This window comes from Azolla caroliniana, unplaced genomic scaffold, assembly GCF_043228905.1.
Source record: "Azolla caroliniana isolate FFs.n. ecotype wild unplaced genomic scaffold, voAzoCaro1.0.p SCAF_21, whole genome shotgun sequence".
In the NCBI taxonomy this organism is placed as follows: domain Eukaryota; kingdom Viridiplantae; phylum Streptophyta; class Polypodiopsida; order Salviniales; family Salviniaceae; genus Azolla; species Azolla caroliniana.
In genome coordinates, this window is record NW_028230456.1 from 11,693,438 (window position 1) to 11,715,880 (window position 22,443).

Below are 22,443 nucleotides of genomic sequence, written 5' to 3' on the forward strand. Positions count from 1 at the left end.
TCCATTCTTATGTTGAAGTTGTCTTTATAATGTGGTGTCATAGAGTGAAGAAAAATTATGGTGTTCCTATATCTCTCATTTGGGTCCACATAGATGCCATACGATGATACGGGAATTCTCCTCTCTTTTTTAGAAGTAAAGTAAGCTCTTGTTTTGATGTCCATGTTGCTCAATTATCTAGGCACAACTTGGATAACGTTCATGCTATTGTTATAAGGAGACTAGAGAAGCATGCCACTGCTTCTCACGTTGATGAAGCATACTAAACCATTCCTTAGATTTACATTTGAAGATTTCCAAGATTTCGTATAAACCATTAGATACCTTCATTGCCATTGAGTCCCTTAGAGTGTTTTTTTGAGACCAGAAATGATCGTCTAACAACAAATTTTTTGGAGTGTTCAGAGTAGACATATCATGGGATCATTGATCCAATGTGGAAAGGATAACCGGAGCATGATCAGAAAAGGTAGTGCCATACATCATGCGGATTGTACTAGTAGTTGTGATAAATTTGCTCGACACATAAAATCTATCTAATCTAGATAGATTAGTACCACTATAAGCTATTTGACTGTGAGAAAGGGAATGAAGACTTTGTGTGAACCACCAAAGGTACATGCCAATTGTAAGGAAAAACTAATTGTTCCGAAATTGCCAATTCATGTCCTTGTATCGTTGCCGAGCTACCTCCTATTCAATCGACAGGATTGTCAATCATGTTGAAATCTCTAGCAATGCACTAGCGCTCAAGCGGAGATAAAGCATTCAATAAATATTGGCAAAATTGTTTGGGAACAAGGGCAGTCAGTGTTAGGACTTAGGAGCATAGATAGACATTCAAGAGTCCTCATCCCATTTATACTCTCCTCCTTTGTTGAGTATAATAATATGTATGTACATACATGATTGATTCTCCGCCATTGAACTGCCGTTGGTGCGTCACAATGTGTGTAAGTATGTTATATACACATGTGATGTGGAGAGAGAGAGAGAGAGAGAGAGATGGATATTCAGATATGCAGAGTTAGAGAAGAGTGAGGGCGGCAGTAGCAGTAGCGTGGGCATGGGCATGGGCATGGGCATGGGCATGAGAAAGAGGAAGGAGGGTACGTCATAAATAAATGGTGCATGGTCCCAACCCCAACAACCCTTCTTCCTCTCGCTGGCATAGCATAGCATAGCATGCATGGCAGGCATCCATCCTGATCCAACCTCTCCTCCTCCTCCTCCTCCTCAGGAGCCGGAGCCGGAGCCGGAGCCGGAGCCGTCCGTCCAAGCTCCACCTCCACCTCCACCTCCACTTACTCCCAAGTATTCCAGATCTCCCTCTACGCCTAGAAGCAGACAAGCTGCTCTTGCCAACTTGAAATTGGACTCCTCATTATCTTCTTTTTCCATAGGTCTCATCCCAGGTTTCTCCACCATTTCGAGTCGCAGTAATTTGTCATCAAAATACTTCTTCGGTCAAGACTCGAGGCTCACCATTGGTTCTCCTGCACACAGTCCTCTGTTGCGGCGACTGCCTCCACCGAGGATCACCTCTACAACTTCTGCTCCACCAAAGTGCAAGTCTAGGAGGAAGTTTGGGTTCCAGGGCAATGCCATCCTTTTCATGTTGTGTTTGCTGCTCTTCTTCTTTCTGTTGGATTGGTGGGCTCTTTCTGAACTTTGGAGCACACCTATGCCAGATGCCAACAATGAAAGCTTTCGGCTTCCACTATCATTGCAAGTAATGGTTATTTGTATTTTGCAGTGACATTGTTGTCTTTAGTAACTATGGTGTAGGCCCACATTTTAATAATCAATCAGTATATATATTAACATTGTTCTTTTTGTCAATCACATCTTGGTTTCTTGCATTTAGAACTTATAGGCATCCATAGGCACCACCATCGCCTCGTACATTTTCATTTTCCAATTTCCAATGAATTCTGATATATAACTTGTTCATTTCCTGATAGTATCGTACATGTATGTTTCATGTATAGGGTGAGTGGAGTCAGTTTCCCAAGGGGGAAAGGTCTCCTGGAGTTATGTATGGGAGACTTCTAGCATTGGCAGCACATGGCCTTGCAGAGGTATAATACATATTTGCATAGCACATTCTGTTTTAGCCCTGTTGAAATTGATATCACTGAAGACATACTGTGATATTATCTATGATGTGTTGATATCACTCAAGACACTCTATGACATTATATAGGATGTCTTGAATCCTGAACCAAAGGAGTTGTGGGAGGAGCCCTTTGCTGATGCTTCTGGATGGAAACCTTGTTCACAAGAAAAAGATTCCAGCAATTGGTGTAAGTCTTTGTGGATTATTTCATGAAATGCCTTAGGCTACGTGTGGCAAAAATAGATATATTAACGTCTCAGGTTTCTTTCTGGTAGCATTTGATTCAGCCCCAAACACAGGGTATATAGTGATCAGTGCGAATGGCGGTCTCAATCAGCAAAGAGTCGCCGTGGGTAATTTTATGCTCATGTTTTTTAAAAGATAAAGGCTATGTACTCAAACAATCATTCGATTGCAGATCTGTAATGGAGTTGCAGTTGCACGCTTGCTCAATGCTACGCTAGTGCTTCCAGAGTTTCAATTTAGTACAGTCTGGAAAGACAACAGGTATCAATGCGTTGCATTTCAAGAGGCTGGGATGCTGCTTTACAAGTGTTTTCCGTAAATTTACATAATCATATCAATGCCCCTATTTTGTCTACTAGTTGAGCTTGATTGTAAAGAAAATACCATAGTGCATGAAATAGAGGTAAACATGAGCTTCTACATGCTCTAGTATATACCTGGAGGTTTGATTGTAAGAGAGAGATGGGGTCATGGCATGAAGGACACAATCTCATTCTCATTCTAAAGATAATATTCCGGTATAGTATGATTGATAGACAAAAGGCTTGATACTTCAATGTTGGTTGTTCAAGATCTTGAGATGTGGTCTGGTCTAAGAGTTGGATGATTCATGGTATAAATGAGCTTCGTCATGTGCAATAGTACATTCCTTGAGGTTGATTGTAAGAGAGAGAGATGGGGCCATACCATGAAAGGAACCAATCACATTCGAAAGATATCATTCTAGTAAAGTACTCAAACACAAAAAGGCTTGATTCTTCGATGTTTGTTTAAGATCTTGAGATGTGGTCTAATCTAAGAATCGGATGACTCATGGAATGCATGAACTTTTACTTGCTCTATAATACATACCTTGAGGTTGATTGTAAGAAAGAGATGGAGTCATGACTCCAATCTCATTTTAAACATAATATTCCAGTATAGTATGACTTAAAGAATAAAAAGCTTGATACTTTGACGTTGACTGTACAAGATCTTGAGATGCGGTCTAGCCTAAGAATCGGATGATTCATCCATTATAGATAGCAGTATACCAATCAATGTATACTGCTATAATCCCACCAAATGTCCCCCAAGATAGTGCTCTATTTGTAGGATTGGATTACTAGGTATCTACCAATTAGTGTGAAACCTATGAAGCCATGGTATATCCAACTACACTTGTATCTTCCAAGGGCATAATATAAATTTCTTCTAATTGCCTACATAGCTTTGAATATGGATCTGAAATTTTTTCCAATTATCAGGGTAATGTATTCCAAGCAACTAGGACATTCCAATTCTGATTCATCCATAGATCCCATCTATTTTACACATGTCTACCTTGGAGTAAACAAAATTTGCCTGAACTCCAGATGCAATAACAGGAATAGATGTATGATGTTGGATTTTGCCCTGAGCTTGGCACAACTAAATGGCTTTAGTGCATGGTTACTGATAAACCACATCAAGCTCTAAGGGAAGAGGGAGAGAGAGCTTGGAGTAATAAAATTTGCCCAAGCTTCAGAGTCAATAAAAATTATAGCTATATGATCTTAGCATTTGCCCCCAAGATTTGCACAACTCAATGGCTTCATTGCATAGTTGCCCTAGGGGATAGATAAATAACTCTAACATTCATGGGACACCGATTCCTATCTATGAGATGGGACCTGGCCCATGCCAAGGATTGAACTTGGGTTCTCTCAAATTTATGACTTTGGGAGAGAAAGAAAGAAAGAAAGAAAAATATTCTATGTCTTTTATGTGGCTGAAATGGCCTATAAGACCAAACAAGAGATTACATCTTAAGTGTTGCCTTGTCTTTGAGAACAACAAATCAAAATAAAATAAATATGACTTAGTAAATATAAAAGCAAATAAGATAAAAAGAGACGACGGAATCTGGTTTTCGACACATGTGATATTCTCAAGTTAGATATATTACAATTGTTGTCATCAAAAGGTCTCTAGCATAGGTCGATCCAGAATGGAGAGGTCTCCGAAGTGAGGGAAGCACCTGCGATGGTGGGAGATAATGGCCTTTATTTGTCAATGACAATGGTGCTGAGGTCGTGGTCCATGGGGCCGGAGCTGACATGCACGACAAATTGCTATTGCCCGATCTATTGTAACCCCTTTGTTATGTCCTGGTCGGGAGCCCATTTGTGTATCCCTTGATTGACTTGTAGCATTAATAGGAGTGATGGGGCCAAAAAAAGTTGTGATTGTTCCTTGTGCATGAGCTTGCGTGGCTGTATTATTGTCTTTCAACAACTTTTCCCTATATCTCTTGAGTTCTAGCAAGCAAAGCCCCAAGCCCCGCTGGTCCTCATATTGCATTACCTCATGTAGAGGGCCAATGCCTTGCTTAAAGAGGCAATGTTATCTCCCACTTATTTCATAAAAATCACTACAATGACAAACATAATGTTCTTTAGATTCCACTCCCCGATGACACAATTGGCAAATTCTTTCTTTTAGAGGTATTCATGCATATTTGCCTACCCCAATATCTAACTGATGTGATTAGTTCGCAGTTGCCCTATCACATAGCACAACACATAGGATAGATGTATGTCCATATAAAGTGGCCTGATGATGAATCCATCCTCCGATGTGTATCTTGTAGTTGGCCATCTTTGTACCAAGTGATATTTTGGGGCTGATCCATGTTATCTTGTTTTCCAAGTTAATAATATCAGTTTGGATCACTCTATTCTTTTTCCACTTTGGTCATATTTAGATGGAGAGAGTCCAAGCTATATTGGAACGGGGGTAGTGCATTTATACTTATGCGATTTGACTGGAACCATTGCTGCATTTCAGCATACCAACAATGAATGTCTCCATTTTCAGCTAGTTGTCTTGATGACATAAGTGCCAACTTTGGGTACCTTTGTTTAGGGAGCTCCCAAAGACATTGGATACATGTCACTGATCGGAACAATGCCTCGGTGTTACAGGTGCTGCTCCTATCTCTGCCCGGATCATATCATGGGGCACTGATGCTTTGCTCCTTACCATGTGGGCAATCATTGACACTAAAGCTCTCTCTAAATCTTTCCAATGTTTTGCCTTGTTAAGACTCGGTCCCCACATCTCTGCTCCATAGAGAAGAGTTGGTGTGACAAGTGTATCAAATTACCATAACTTAGTTCGTGGCTTTTGGAACTGCAAATGTGCACATTTTCTCTCAAACGCACCAAGGGTTGCATATCCACGAGAAAGTCGGGCACAAGCAACCTCTTGTAAGGAGAATCTAGGCCCTAGGTATGCATAGGAGCGTGTGTATTCTATCTTTTCCTTTCCCAAGAAGAATTCTGGTTCTGATATTGTTACCCATGCTTGAGTGGTGTTAAACACCATCACTTTAGTTTTAGCCATGTTTATTGACAAACCTTCATCCGTACAAAATAGTTTTTAGGCATTTAGATGTCTTTGTAGTCCCTTCGGAGAGTTAGAAATCAGCACAATATCATGTAGTAATATTTGTATAGCTATACCTACTAGACATGCTCCCGAACCCCCAAATCTCTCTATGTAATGTGATACCTCATCTATATAGAGACCAAAGAGAGTGGGGTGTGTACCCAATCATCGGAAAAAAAAAAAAAAACTTAGATAAAAGAGTTCTAGTATTGTATAAAACGTGTTATGGTTTCTGTAAAGGGAAAGGCTTGTTCTAGGCCTAGTTTCATTTCCACCCAAATCTCTCGAAAAGGAGTGGGAGGTCAACAGGTTTTGATGTGGGTGTGGCCCGTCGTCCCAATGTAAAAGGTACCCCAACCATAGCTTCTAGGCAGTGTAACTCACACTCCCTTATCTTTTTAATTGCTTCTACACCACAAGTTACTTTGAGGCCAAGGGTGTTTGGTTGTTTTTTGGTTTTTTGCGTCAACAAGGGAGAGGCCGAGTGGTGTAGGTGTGTCCACATTCATCGTCTCCCCCTGTCCCTGAAAAATTTCATTGGTTATATGTTGGTGAATATTAGAAAGGTTATGGTTAACATTTTGTAGCTTATTCTCTCTATGTTGTTTTAGTTCTAAGATATATCTACCTAGTTTCTTTATATCTGGGGTATCTAATAGTTTGGTGAGGGTGAGAGAGGGTCCTAGTATGTCTTGGTATTTTTCCCTGATCTTAGTGTAAGTTGGACACTTGCATTTAAAGTGACACTTATCCTCTATCTCTATGTGACATAATCTATATATCCTTTCCTTTTTGAGGACTCCATTAGTACGACCATTCTCAATCTCAAGTTGGTGAGAGGATATTCTAAGTTGTCCAATGGCAACCCTTAGTGCATTTGGTAAGAATGTATCTAGATATTTTGGTTGTGTAACAAAGCTTAACTTAGTACAACATTTTAGATAGGAGTGGCTTTAGTGGGTTGATCCATTTATATTGAGTGTAAATTTGCTATATTTCTTGGTATATTTCTCTATTACGGTCCTCATAAGATATTAAAGTTTTATCAGTTTCGTGGTTGTACCTAAGAGGAGGTAGGTTATTAATGTCTAGGCCGTTTGCAAGAAGCCAACTCACCAACAATGCTATACCAAAAGCTAGTATCTCCGGACTCATTGAATGATCACAACATGCCTCAAAAGCTTGACGAGATACCTTATTTTGTGATTGGCTATGTATCCTATGAATAAAAACTCCAAGTTGGAAAAGTGCTTCTACTAGCATTGGGGGTAAAGTGAACTTTGCTCTGATAATGGCATGTGGCACTGTCGATTTGCTTCGGAGTTGACGTGCTAATACCCTCACCAATGGTCTCTCTATGCATTCACATGAAAGATGGTAGGCGTAGAGCCCAAAACACTAATGCATACATGAGGGAAGAGGTCACTAATGAGTCGACGAGCCACCCATTAGTTCGTGGCCCTTGAAAGTATGCTTGGTGGCATTGTCTCTCTAAGAGTGAGAGGTATGCATATCCTCTCGTTAGTCTATCTTTGGCTGCTTGTGTCATTGAAAATTCACCTGAGTGACCATTGAAAGTGACTCCAAGATATACATATGATCTAACTACCTCAATTGGTCTATGAGTGAGGTTTAAGTGACATGTAGTCCTAACTCGAGCAGATGTGTGAAAAATAAAGACTTTAGTTTTCCCTAGAGAATAGTTCACTTTACCCCTGATGTTAGTAGAAGCACTTTTTCAACTTGGAGTTTTTATGCATAGGATACATAGCCAATCACAAAATAGGATATCTCGTCAAGCTTTTGAGGCATGTTGTGATCATTCAATGAGTCCGGAGATACTAGCTCTTGGTATAGCATCGTTGGTGAGTTGGCTTATTGCAAACGGCCTAGACATTAATAACCTACCTCCTCTTAGGTACAACCACGAAACTGATAAAACTTTAATATCTTATGAGGACTGTAATAGAGTAATACGCCAAGAAATATGACAAATTTACACTTGATATAAATGGATCAACCCACTAAAGCCACTCCCATCTAAAATGTTGTACTATAAGGAACACTTCATGCACTTCTCTAAGTTAGGCTTTGTTACACGACCAAAATATCTAGATACATTCTTACCAAATGCACTAAGGGTTGCCATTGGACAACTTAGAATATCCTCTCACCAACTTGAGATTGAGCACGGTCATACTAATGGAGTCCCTAGAGAGGAAAGGATATATAGATTATGTCACATAGAGATAGAGGATAAGTGCCACTTTACATGCAAGTGTCCAACTTACGCCAAGATAAGGGAAAAATACCAATACATACTAGGACCCTTTCCTACCCTCACCAAACTATTAGATACCCCAAATATAAAGAAACTAGATACCAATACATACTAGGACCCTTTCATACCCTCACCAAACTATTAAATCTATAGGGACACCAAGGGATTCTAACTGTTGCATAAGCCAAGCACGTGGCACAATGTCAATGCTTTTCGGAAATCCACAAAACAACAATAAATCCTCTTATTGTGGGTTCTACCCTCCTCGATAAGGTCTCAAAGTGTCAATATGTGATCCAAAGTTGTGAACTTTTGAAAGCCTGCCCGTCTAACTGAACGATAGCCGTTTCACTCGGCCCATATACTCAATTCTGACTCTATGATCGAGCCGTATAGTTGAGCCAAGTAATGGCCAATCATGATTGTCCTATATATAGTTGCTTGGGATTGTGAGGTCTCCACTCTTGAGGATTGGCACAATGGTATACTCTGTCCATCTAGATAGTAGGGAAACTTTCACACATAGCTCTATTAAAAATGTGTGTTAGTAATAGGAGTAAAATGTCATGATCATAAATAAAGTGCTCACATAGAAATCGATCGTGATCTTGGGCCTTCCCAAATTGTAACTGATCAATGGCAAATTTTATATTTTGTGGAGTAAAAAAGGTGGATTCATGTGGGTTGTTGGTTCTTGTTTTGAATCAACAAAATTTTACCACTTTAGGATTATGAGAGTATTTATAGATAGGGGAAAAAACCTCCTAAAGAGGGAAAAAATGTCCTTGTGGTCCGAAGTGTGTTCACACATCACTACCAAAATATGTCAACAAATCCCCCTTGGGAGTGATGCGGTGAACAAGGAGCTGGCACTCATGGTTAAGCAAGTGCCAAGCTATGTGGATAGAGATCAATCCACAAATGGCAGTAGGCCTAAAGCTTTGCAGAAAGCTTCAAGCTTCTCCCTAGGCAAAGCCTTTATGAAGAGGTTTGCAATGTTCTCCTGCGTGGGCATATAAGCTAAACTGATCTCTCCAATGGAGAACCTTTCCCTGACATAGTGATAATGCACCTCAATGTGCTTAGTGCGAGCATGGAACACAAGGTTCCTTGCAACTACCGCTTTGACTGTCAGTGAAGATGGTGGTGGCAAAAGACTGACCAACACCCAAATCAGCTAAAAGGCGTCTGAGCCACACACACTCAATTGTAGCTGTGAAAGCTGCCCTATACTCAGCCTCACAACTGGAAGTGGCCACAGTAGGCTGCTTCTTGTTCAACCAAGATATGCACGAGCTACCAAGCATGAAGCAAAAACCACTTGTGGACACACGAGTGTCAAAACAACCAGACCAATCAGAGTCAAAAAAAACATGCAGGTCTGGTGGTAGTGATCCACCCTTGGGATAAAACAATCCAAGTGACTGGGTACCACTCAAGTAGCGAAAGATGTGCTTAATTGCCTGCCAATGCTTAACTCCTGGGCAATGGATAAACCTGCTCATTTGAGAGACAACAAACTGAATATCAGGTCGGGTTATGCATAAGTAAATCAAGTATCCAACTGCTTGCTGATAGAGAATAACATCAAATGCATTTCCAGCATCATGAAGGCTCAAACGTAAACCTGTCTCCATGGGAGGGGCCATAGATTGACATTCACATTCGTGGGGTTCCCATTCAAATGCAAACGAATACGAATACGAATACGAATACGAATACATGGTCAAGTATTCGTTTAACAAAAAAAAGAGAGTACATGAACTCCCTCCTTTTTAGTTTCCTACGACATAAAGAAAGGGACTTGACAATAAAAAGGGGACAATAAAAGAGGAACTTGACACTAATAAATTTTTATAGTAAATGTAAAAGTATTCGTTTTATTTTTAATAAATAAAGGTTCATTAATTCCTCACTTTTTTTGCTCCCAAAATTTATGGATATTTTTATCTGACATTAAAAATGGGACTTCAGACTAATCATATTTCTATAATAAATATAAAAATATTCGTTTTTTAAAAATTAATTAATTAATTAAAATAAAGGTTTATAAACTCGCCAACTTTTTTATTTGACACTAGTGATAAAGGAGAGTTAATATTATTCATATTTTTATAATCTATTGTTTCTTTTTTAGTGAATTAAATTTATTTATTTTAAAAAATTTAATTAATTAATTTTTTTATATTTATTTTGCAAAACGAATGGTTTTATAATATTCTTAGGGCCATTTCGTATTCTCGAATATTGTGAATATCACGCATGGAGAATATCACACATGTGTCAATCTATGGGAGTGGCAATAGGTTTACAGTTTTCAAGGCCAAAATGCGGCAATAATGTGTCAATGTATTTCGATTGACACAAAGCTATTCCACCATCAACTTGCGTAAATTGAATGCCCAAAAATAATGATGCAAATGCCCCAAATTTGACATCTCAAAAGAGGCATGCAAATCAGCCTTAAAGTCAGCAATGTGCTTCTCATTGGGACTAGTGAGAAACATGTCATTGACATAAAACCATGATCAGAAATACATCATCAAGACGCTTAACATATAAGGTGCTTTTAGTTGGACTATTCTCAAAATCAAATGCAATCATATAGGCATGTATCTTTTCATACCAAGAACGTGGTGCTTGCTTCAAGCCATATAATGCCTTTCTCAACCTGCCATTTTTGCACAAAACCATGGGGTTGAGATACATACACTTCCTCATGAAGATCACCATTTAGAAATGTTGTTTTAATGTCCAACTGATGTACATTCCAACCACAATGAGCTGCAATTGCACAGATGCTAGTAACAGTAGTCATACGGCAGGTGGGAGCAAAGGCCTCATCAAAATCAATGCCTTTTTCTTGGGCATAACCTTTCGCAACAAGCCTAGCCTTATACTTGTCAACTGTTCCATCAGGTTTACGCTTCAGCTTATATACCCACTTAGTGCCAATGGCCTTCTTGCTAGGAGGCAAGTCGCATAAAGACCATGTACCAGTCTTCATAATAGCATCATATTCTGATTGCATAGCAGCTATCCAATTTTCTGAATTTTGTGCTTCATCAAAAGATACAGGCTCATTCTCATCACAAAGACTAGAGGCAGCCATAGCATAACAATCTGATGCAAAAGAAGCACTATGAGAACCTGAACAAGTATGGTATGACAAAAGAACATCTAATTTGCTATCATGCAAAGTCTCCAACAGCCATTTAGGCACAGTTTCTGCCTCCTCTATATCAGCCCTCTCATTAATAAGTGCATCATGTAAGTCTGCATCAGAAATAGAATGATTTGCATCATTATGAGTAGCTTTTGAAGGCTGACAAGGTGCCTCAAGTGTCATACACATCTCTGGAGCTAACTGATGTCTCCTTAGTACATGACAGCAATGGCTGAATTGCATCCTCCACAAAAACAACATCACGGCTAACCAGAATGCGTTTAGTTTGTGGATGATACAGACGATAGCCTTTACTTTCAGAACCATATCTAACAAAATACATTTCAATGCTTTATCATCCAATTTTTTGCGTTGTTTAGGCACTAATGCATATGCCAAACAACGAAAAACATGCAGATGAGCAATAGATGGCTTGCGGCCATGCCAAGTCTCATATGGAGTGATAGAGTGCAGTACTTTAGTGGGACACCTGTTAAGTACATATGTTGCACACCTGATAGCCTCAAGCCAGAAACTATGTGGTAAAGCCTGCCTTTTGACCATACACCTCGCCATTTCCATGAGTGACCTGTTCTTTCTTTCAGCAACTCCATTCTATTGAGGTGTATATGGCACTGTACACTGATGTTTTATCCCACGTTCAGCCAGAAATGCATTAAAATCAGAAGACATATACTCCCCCCCCGATCATAACGGAGGGTGCCCATTTTATGTGCCGACAGATTTTCAGCCAAAGCTAGAAACTGTTTGAAGCACAAAAACACTTCGAACTTTGCCTTTAATCGATATACCCATGCATGCTTGGAAAATTCATCAATGAGTCACAAAGTAAAGATAGTTCCCAAGAGAATGTGTCTGCATAGGACCACAAACATCACTATGAACAAGCTGCAATTTCTGCGTAGCTCTAACTGAACCATCTTTTGGAAAGGATGAACACTACATTTTGCCCAAAATACAGCCTTCACAGACATGCTTCCGAGGTGCCTCAAGTTTGGGCAAGGAGGACACCATTTCATATTTCTGCAGGTGAAACAAACTTGCAAAATTCAAATGACCTAAGCGTGCATGCCAAATCTTTGCATTTGAAATAGCCTGAGAATCTTGTATTGCACATGCTGAATCATTTATAGATCTTTCATAATCTATGAGCTTATATAGCCCACGACATAAAATGCTAGAAGCAATAATAACATCGCCATTGGACAGATCATAACCTGTACACCTGTCATCAACAAATTTAACAACCAAGCAAATCTTGGCTAATGCTGAGACTAACAACATATTTTTCGTGATCCCTGGCAAAAATAAAGCATCGGACAAGGTAAAAGAACTACCATCAGAAGTAGTCAAAATGATCTTACCAACTCCCATAATTGGCACAAGTGACAGTATTCCCTGTAGGGGCAGGCTCCAATGAAGTGAAGAAATTGCGCTGCGAGGTAATATGTTTGGTTGCCCCACTATCGAAGTACCAAACGTTTGATTCCACAACAGACATACATTGTTCAAGTGAAGATGGGTCAAAACTGCAAACAACAGTAAATGGCCATTCTTCATTCTGCACAAGAGTTGCAGATTCTGTTTTCGGTGCAAAGACTTCTGCAACGAGTCCTGCCTCTTTTGCAGCCAATTTTGGACAGTTCTTTATAATACGATCAGTTCCTTTACAGTGTTTGCAAAACAGTTTTTGTTTCTGCTCTTGTTTTTATTCATTCACTTGTGAAGTATTAGCAAATCTTTGCTTCCTAGCAAATGAGTTCCATTTACCTTTGCCCTTTTGACTAGCTAGGAAAGCTTGATTTGCAACACGCATAATAGACTTGTTTTGCCTAGACCAATCTTCTTGTAAGAAAATAGAAACTAACTCCTCAAACAATAAGGCATTGGGATTACCTTTCATCATTAAACGAAGGGTAGAAGCAAAACTCTGATATGAATCAGGAAGACCATTTAGAACGGTTTGCAGAAGTGAACTATCTTGTATCATTTCATCAGCAAAAATTAATTGTTCCTTTAAATCTTTGATTTTCGTAAGAAAGCTATCCATAGAATCACCTTTGTTCATGTGCTCACTCTCCAACTGTTTTCAGAGATAATCAACACGAGCCTCATTTCTTGCTTGGTACAAAATGGTAAGAACGGTTTGCACAAGTGAACTATCTGGTATCATTTCATCAGCAGAAATTAATTGTTCCTTTAAAGCTTTGATTTTTGTAAGAAAGCTATCCATAGAATCACCTTCGTTCATGTGCTCACTCTCCAACTATTTTCGGAGATAATCAACACGAGCCTCATTTCTTGCTTGGTACAAAGTGCCCAAGCATCCTTTGCTGTCTTGCAAGAGCGAAGATGGGGAATAATGACACATTTCACAGACAAAACTATCAAAGCATGTGCCTGAGCATCTCTGCCATCCCAACGAAGTTGCTCTGCATTTGGTACAACAGAAAGTGCAGCATGAGCATGAGTAGGATGATCAGCATCCTCGGCAGAATCAGTACCATCAACGTTTGTGTTCTCAACAACATGACGTTTTTCAACCCCCTGAACCACATTCTACAACCCTTTTGCTACTAATACATGGCATCATATAAGCCCAGAGAGGGTAATTTGTTCCATCCAATTTATCCTCAACAACAAGCATCTGAAATACATCATTGCTCTCAGCCATGGCCATTGATTGAACACGTTTTGATGCAGAAAATGGACTGCTGAATGAATAAAAATGAATAACGTATCTCTTTGACTTAGAAGATGAACCAATGAAGAGAAAAGGAAGCAAATTGGATTTCTGTGCAGCAACCGCACAGAAGAGAGTTGTAGAAGACTCAAGGAGATTTTTAGTAGGATTGAATTAACTTGGAAGCATAAAAAAAACACAACTGAAACCGCGGAGAGCAAGAAAACACGCATAAATTTGTTTTGCAGCAGCAGAAAAATGCCACCACAGATGGCGCAGACGGACTGCGTATGGGAGCCATCGCCTTGCTGTTCGCTCGTTGTGTTGCTGCGCAAACGTCGCTTAGTTGCTCTGATACCACTGTTGGGTTCTTGTTTTGAATCACAAAAACTTTACCACTTTAGGGTTATGAGAGTATTTATAGATAGGGGGAAAAAGCCTCCTGAAGGGGGAAAAAATGCCCTTGTGGTCCTAACTGTGTTCACACACATCACTACCAAAATATGTCAACATGGGCGTGAGCCATGTGGGTGGGGAAGTGGAGGCTGCCCCAAGATATCACATCATACCTTTGCATATTCTTGCCACACCTGAGATGAGGTCATTGGGTGGTCGGTTGCCTTTCAATAAACAAATTCCATGCTCTTTTACTTTCTTGTCCTAGAAACAAGCGATACAAATTATCTTCAAATTTACCTAAATAAAATCTCTTTTTCTTCCTTACAAAGTGTTAGAAGGTTGCATTTGTTTGTTTGTGTGTATGAATACCCTAACTTTGTGTTGCAACCTTCTCCTTGTATCACGACCTTCCTTGTCATACCAACTATTTTGTATGAATCTACCAAGTTTGGGGGCATTGCCCTTTGTGTGGGAAAAGACATTTGTGGCTGCTTTATGCAATGACTTTGGCAATCCTTGTGTAACTTCATCTAAAGGTGCAAAAGTATCCAAATCTAGCATGCCATTATATACTCCACAACTATACGCATTAATTATCTCTCGAGTAACTTGGTACTTAGCCAACTCACCCTCCTCCGTAGCATATACATCCCTTGTGCATTCATCATTCACCTCAAAGAATAGATATGCATGATTTGCTGCCAAGCCAATAGGTCTACCGGATATAGTGAACTATGTTATTTCAGGTATAAGAGATGGAGATCTCATCATGTAACTGATTGTGCTTGCACCTCCTTTGGGTTCCAACATGTCAAAGCATCTGATTTGAGCCGTTGTGACAATCCATTATATATCACAAATCCATGTCACCTCCCAAGGCTTGAAAGTGATTGCCATATTCAATTACTTCACTCATATCTTGAGCTTATCCCTTTAGACCAACTTCTTCTGCCATAATTTCTCCATAAAAAGCCTTGTTGGTGTCAAATGTAGTTGTTTATTCATCCTTATTTGTGCATTGAAGTCTCCTAATAGTATTATCCCCTGTATCAGCCAATCTTATGATATCATCATATAATGGTAGATATGGTGATTCACCAAGAGGCGCAAAACCTTGAGTAGGCAGGTGGAAAGTAGCAGATAGCAATATATAGCTCTCTAAGATCCCCTCTTTTGATTCTTATTTACATATTATGTTATGTCCCAAAAATATTGTTAGACTTAACAAGGATCATGTGATGGAGACAAAACAAGGGACAAAATGCTTCATATATTGAGTACAACTCAGATTGTTACAAAGTGTCCCGAGAATTTAGACAAAACCAAAATGTGAATTGGGACAAGTCAGGACGAGTTGGCACAAATCCAATGTGTTTCAAGGAACCGAGAGTATGAAGGACCAAATTATGATCTGAGCAAATGAGCGAATGAATAATCCTTTTCATGCCTTCTCCTTATATAGGGGCTTAGATGGCTGTTGGGACTAGCCGTTGGGGTAGTTAGTAGGGACTACCCGTTGGGCCTCAAGGTTGGGACAAAACATGGGGACACACCTCTTGGGATTGGGACTGCGCTTTCTGGTGAGTCGGTCAATTTTGGGACAGTCTCCCAGGTGGGACAATTGAGGGCACCACATTCACCCAGGTCTTCTAGCGATTGAGTCCCATCAAGGTAATAAAAGAGTGTTAAGGACCTCGATGAGTTGGCCTTGCACCTTGTGTTACTTGGGCCGCCCTTCATCTTTTGCTGTATGGCCCTTCAAGGCAATCCCTCTATTTTCGCTATAGTATGAACCATACGTACCATACATGCATTCGCATTCGAGAATGTTTCAATAATTCCAGTATGGTATAAACACCTGCGAAGTATGGTAAATACCATACTTTTGTATTCATTATTTATTATAAGGTAATTTTTTTTAATGTAAAAACTGTAAAAAAAAAACATGAGAATGTTTTGATAACATACACATTCGTTTGCATTTGTATGAAAAAAAATGTTTGCCAATGCATTTGAGCATATTACGTACTATGATTTTCGCATTTTGGTCAGCTACCTTTGTTGAGCAAACCTTCACTGAAGCCGCCTTGGCTTAGACACTTGTAGCTTGTTCCTCTTCTTCATCTATTTCGACTTGTGCTCCTGCTATTCGAGAGTAACCCCCTATCACCTAGGGCACTCTTAAGCTATGTGTGGTCCACCACACTTGTAACACCCCTTGCATGGAAAAGGCCCTGAGATTCCTCCTTTCTCCCTGTAACACTATGTGGATCGCCGCCTCCAAGCTAGCTGGTTCCAACTTCTCTACTTCCTCACAGAAGGCCACAATCCAAAGGAAACCGTGCAGCCTGTCAAAATCATCCATATTAGTGATTTGCAACATAATTCTTCTATACTTGAATATATTCTTTGAGTTTCCCAAACTCTTGGCTCGTTTGGTGGGACGAAATACTCCCACATCCTTAGGTTGAAGTCCTCTCAATCTTTGAAGGGGCTCCTCTTCTCCACCAAGAGGTACCAATTGTAGGATCTTCTTTGAGGTATCGGCCCGCTACGTCCACCCACACTCGTGGTCTCACACAACATTGCTCTAAGTAGCTCTCCATGTGTGAATCCACTTGTTAAGTATTAGTGACTCCCTTGCACATGCGTACTCCCTCGCAGGGACTAGCTTGTAGCTCCCATACTCTGATTCCTCATCAACTCTCTCCCTCCAGTAACTTCGCCTCCTTCATGAGTGTTGTTCATTCATCTGATTCTTGAGAATTTCCGCCAATTGTGCTATCGCAATCTCCACTGGGCTCAATCCTGTCCATGGCACCACAATTGCTCCTCCTTCTGATTTGCTTTCCTCTTGGTCACTTCTTCCATACACTTCCCCATGTGTTTCCAACTTCCTCTTATTTAGCATTTTCCCTCTCTAATTTGCCTTATTGCTTGATACCAAGTGTTATGTGCCAAAAATACCGTTAGAATTAATACACACAAAGATCACACAATGGAGACAAAATAAGGGACAAAATGCTTCTTATATTATGTACAACTCAGAATGCTACAAAGAGTCCCAAGAGTTGGGACAAAACCAAAATGTGAGTTGGGATGAGTTGGGACAGCTCCAATATGATTTGAGGGAGAGAGAGCACCTAGCACCAGCTTATGATCTGAGCAAATGAGCAGATGAATGATCCTTTAGATGGGCGTTGGGACTAGTTGTTGGGCCTCAGGGTTAGGTCAAAACATGGGGGGGCCTCTTGGGACTAGGATTGAGCTTTTTGGTGAGTCCCAGTCAGTTTTAGGACAATCTCCTAGCTGGGACAATTTGAGGGTACCACATATAATGTGCATCTACATCCTTTTGCACAAGATACACTCTATCATGGAGCTCTTTTTGTACAACACAGTCACTCTGAGCCTCTAGTGCTTCCAGGTATCTGTGGTTGGGGACTGGGGTGTATTCAGTCAGTCCCAAACAGCAAACAATCCCAATCAAGACTGGGACAGTCCCAATTTTCAGTTTCAATGGCTAGTCCCAACAACTAGTGTCAATTATATAAGGAGATGGAACATGAAGGAAGGATCTTTGCAGATTTCATAATTTGGTGATTGGTGCTCTCTCTACCTTTGATCAGATTGGCGTTGGTCCAACTTCTCCCAACTCACATTGTTTGTTTGTTCCAACTCTTGGAACTTTCGTGTAATATTTTCAGTTGTAAATGTTGGGATTAAAGGCCCTTTAGGTTTCTTTAACTAAACTCGAAAAATGTTTTATATTATTTAATATTTTCCAATTCATGTCACAAAAGACAATAACTTCCCCCTTGGATTTGAAGTAAGCAATATCATCTTTTAGATTGGCAAAATGTTTGTCTTTATCCAAACAAGCATAAAAATTAGAATCTTGATGAGCAATGTAGCATCCAACTACAAAAGTGGGCATATCATTTAATCAAACACGCCACCCCTCCTTGTCCTTTTCATTGTGTTGGATTTTTTGTCCATATCAAAGGTGTACATTGTAGTTGCCGAAACCTTGAATCCATTGGGTATCATGCTCCCATGTTTCAAAAAGGATTATGATATCCAAGTCATTGGTCAACTTCTCTATGCCAAATCCCACATTCCATAGGTATCCATCGCGATTCTAAAAGCATAGTCGTAGAAGACATGAATTAGTCCCATAGGTCACATGTCTCTATTTGCCTATATTTCTGTCTTTTGGCACATCCTTAACCTTATTTTTCACTTTTTCTTCATATGCTTTACGATAAGCATTTTGTTTTGAGATTGTATGATCTTTGGTCACAAAGCATTGCGTACCTTTGAGGTACACCTAACTATTTTCGAGTATGATCGTTCACTTGGTATCGTCCGTCATTATGCATACAACATGCCTTTCTCCCGAACGAGCAACATCATGTTTCCCAACTCAGTATGCCCCATGCACATTCACATCTGACATACTATAGTACATATTAAAGAATTCACGAATGATTGTTTTGAGGTAGCGATGTTGCAAGAATTCACCGACGTTAATATATCTTTCTTTCTTTCTTGATTCACCGAAATTGAAAGATATATCAAGAATTCACCGATGTTGAAAGATATATTAACGTCAAGAATGAGGTAGTTGCAAGAGACTAGAGAAGCATAGAGAGAGAGAGAGAGAGAGAGAGAGAGAGAGAGAGATGGGTGTGGATAGCCAATTTGGAGACATCTATGAAGAAAGCTTTTTCATCAACTACTTGAAGGATGATGTAAGAATTGTTAAGGAGCTTCCATCAGAATTGCAATCTCTTGACCTTGAAGCTATTGGCAGCTTTGTAAGTAAGAACTAATTTATAAAGAATGAAAAGATATTTGTGATCTACAAAAACCCTAATTTATTACGTGCAGGTGACTGACATGGAGATAATGAAAGAAGCAAAACTGAGCTTCTATGTAACACACATTCTCCCTATACTTCTGCGCAACCGCGTCGTGCATTTTTTTGGTTTTGGCAATCGGTTGACTTTCGATCCTGTACCATTTGACATACAGGTTGAGCAAAGCAGTTTGTGAGTTTTTGGATATTCTATTGGTTGTTAGATTCTCAGCATTTCATCTATGTATGTTGCACAGAGGCTGAGATGCAAATGCAATTTTCATGCACTGAAGTTTATTCCCAAAATACAGAAGACTGGCGCAATGCTAGTAGGAAGAATGCGTGAAAAAAGTGCACGATGGGGACCTCAAGTGGTGCAAGAAGATAGCTTGACCTTTTCCCAGCTAAATGGTTTACATATGTTAGTGGATGCTGAAAATTCAAGGAAAACTCAATTCCAGAGCAATCTTAAATATCTCGCACTGCATTTGAGGTTTGAAATAGATATGGCTGCATATTCCATGTGTGAATTTGGAGGAGGTGACAAAGAGCGAAAGGAATTGGATGCATATAGAGAGATATATTTTCCAACTCTCAGTTTGTATAAGAAGAACGGAAAGTAAGTTTTCTCCCTGCTTTATTCAGAGTTCTTGGTAAGTTGGTATATATATGATGTGAAGCAATGGATGATTTGGGCTCATGAATGTTCATGTAACTAAGGATGGTGTATACTTCCAGATTGCTTCCAGCTGCACAGCTAAGGGAGGAGGGAAAGTGTCCGTTGACTCCAGAAGAAGCTGTGTTAATGCTTGTGGCACTGGGATTTAAAAGAGAAACCCGTATCTATTTGGCAGGGGCTCACATATATGGCGGTCAATCGCGGATGGTAGCTCTCACATCTCTCTATCCTAATCTAGTTACCAAGGAGGATCTCTTGTCCACGAGTGAGCTCCAACCATTTGTCAACAAGTCATCACAGGTAACTGTCAATGTCTCTGCTTGTTTAAGAAGCCCATGATGCTATTATCCTTATGTAGTAGTATATTTGAGAAAAGTAAGAGGCCAGAAGTAGCTTTGATGTCTCTCATGACTTTGGCAAGCATACATATTGTGAAATGCACATGAAGGAACACATGCACACCACAATATTTATAACCTATTTTTCCAATATTTCTGAGCTGAGATGTTTTAAATACTCTTTGTGGGTTTTAAGTGAATTTGAGGTAATACCTCCTCTTACGCATTGCTAAAAATGATGTGTGTATTATTATTATTATTATTATTATTATTATTATTATATAGCTGGCTGCTTTGGACTTCATTGGGTGTGCTGCTGCAGACATGTTTGCAATGACTGACTCTGGGAGCCAACTCTCATCTCTAGTTTCTGGATATCGGATCTACTATGGTGGAGGTCTGCTGCCCACTATTAGACCCAACAAAAGGCGGTTAGCAAGTATTTTTGCCAAGAATACGACCATCGAATGGCAGGAGTTCCAGGAACGAGTGAGGAAGACTGTGAGGGAAAGCAAGCGAGTTCAAGTACGTCCAGTATCCAGAAGTATTTACAGACATCCGCGGTGTTTGGAGTGCATGTGCAATAATAAACTCTAATGTGCGGATATATAAATAATAAAATAGACAATGCCTTCTTCCCATATGGCTGGCCTAGGAAGAAGAAGGAAGGACCTTGGCGTATATATATTAAATGTGGCCTAATGGGTTGACGTTTTGTAAAAGTATCTCCTCTTTTTGATATCGTCACTATTCCTTTCATTTTCTTTGATCTCTTGTACGCTTATTTGCACAGAATGATAAGCTGAAAAGTACAGTGATGACAAACAAAAGACTAGAAAAACTGTTGTAATCAGTAGCAGCAGTATTAGAACACACCATGAACACTATTAGAAATAATATATGTTGGAACCTAGGTCAGCACCCATTGTTTGTCGTCAATTGATACACAACATTCCATTCATATGTAAAAAGCTTTAGATTATATACTTGTAAACAGTTGGAAAGTTTTACAGATTACTTTCTATTTTGCAGTTGTACTATAGACGATTAGAGTTCTGAGTGCTAGTGTTTCAATTGTACTCTTATATAGAACACAAAAATGTATGAATGTAAAACATCAATGCATTTCAACTTTGAAATTTTGTTTACTGTTGACCCTAATTGGACCATTGTTGCTAGAAGCAATCAATCACAACACAAAACATTTGTTGGCTGTATTATGCATAAAAGTGTCTTAAGAATAAATTAACCACTTTAGATTATGTAAAACTTGACATCTTTTCCATCTTTTATGATATTTGCATGATAATCCTTCATATTTGTCATAGCTTGCTTTGATCGGCTTATATAAGATAAAATTGTGGTTCTTTTTGCTTGTCCTTCATTCTTGCACCAAATTATCCTTTCAAACACAAAACTTGAAAAGAATATTAGGCTTTCAAAAACCCATCGTAACAACGATCATTGATATATTTGTGCATAGCAAGCAATGTATGAAATTGAGTTTGTGTTACAAGAAAGTGTCACCTACTTACTTGCATAGGGTGTTTCTTAAGTCTCCCATTCTCACTTGTTTGTCCTACCTCACTATTAGAGGGGTTAGAGCCACTACGACATTACGAAATTAAAATGAAGGAGGCGGCACACACACAACATGTTATTTTTGTTAAAAAGCAATTGACTTCTTTAGTCATAAAACATTGACCTTTTTTAGAGGCTTTTGATATGTATATGATTGTTATGCAAATCATGAAGAAAACCAGACTGACTCATTCATTATATAGTCCTAAATACAAAAATCTTAGTGCCACATAGACTCCCAAGTCCCAATGTAACTAAGGTGTCTTAGACTTTAGTTACAGGCGCCTAACTCTATGGTTGAACGAATGACACTTGCGCACTGGTGGGACATCTTCTTTGAAGTGCGTAATCCCACAACTCCTTTGGTTCACCTTGTCATCATCTACTTGTCCATTAGGTCATTTTATCCATATGATATATCTATGCATTGTCCATTGATCTCTTTCTCGCTCTTGATGTTTTCTTCATTCTTATCTATATTCTCTCTTTTATGCGCATCCTCCATCCTCCAAGTTCCCTTCACCTAGCTATTGGTTGTCTTTGCTCGTGGTTCATCCTGATGATTGACCATCAATTGTTGTCCCCATTACCTTTCAGTTTGAGCTGCCACAATGATTGCTTGACTCACATCCAACGGTCCTTAAATGGCAATTGGGTT

General features: G+C 39.5%; 1 protein-coding gene and 1 pseudogene across 1 annotated transcript; one reads left to right on the forward strand and one right to left on the reverse strand.

The window, feature by feature from the left end:
• The first annotated feature begins 1,180 nt into the window (after positions 1–1,180).
• On the forward strand, positions 1,181–20,824 carry LOC147850631 (O-fucosyltransferase 2-like). The gene is made up of 10 exons (XM_087336512.1): positions 1,181–1,732; positions 1,992–2,081; positions 2,207–2,306; positions 2,395–2,468; positions 2,538–2,626; positions 19,026–19,146; positions 19,220–19,363; positions 19,445–19,806; positions 19,926–20,166; positions 20,490–20,824. The coding sequence occupies exons 1-10, from the start codon at positions 1,190–1,192 to the stop codon at positions 20,799–20,801; spliced, it is 2,076 nt and encodes a 691-aa protein (XP_087192638.1). The 5' UTR covers positions 1,181–1,189; the 3' UTR covers positions 20,802–20,824.
• LOC147850632 (secreted RxLR effector protein 161 pseudogene) lies at positions 8,782–9,694 on the reverse strand (annotated as a pseudogene).
• Positions 20,825–22,443: the final 1,619 nt, after the last annotated feature.

Coding starts and splice junctions, on each gene's coding strand:
- LOC147850631 (XM_087336512.1), top strand. CDS start 1,190: ATGGCAGGCATCCATCCTGATCCAACCTCTCCTCCTCCTCCTCCTCCT. Junction 1,733..1,991: donor GGCTTCCACTATCATTGCAA/GTAATGGTTATT, acceptor TTTCATGTATAG/GGTGAGTGGAGTCAGTTTCC. Junction 2,307..2,394: donor AAAAGATTCCAGCAATTGGT/GTAAGTCTTTGT, acceptor TCTTTCTGGTAG/CATTTGATTCAGCCCCAAAC.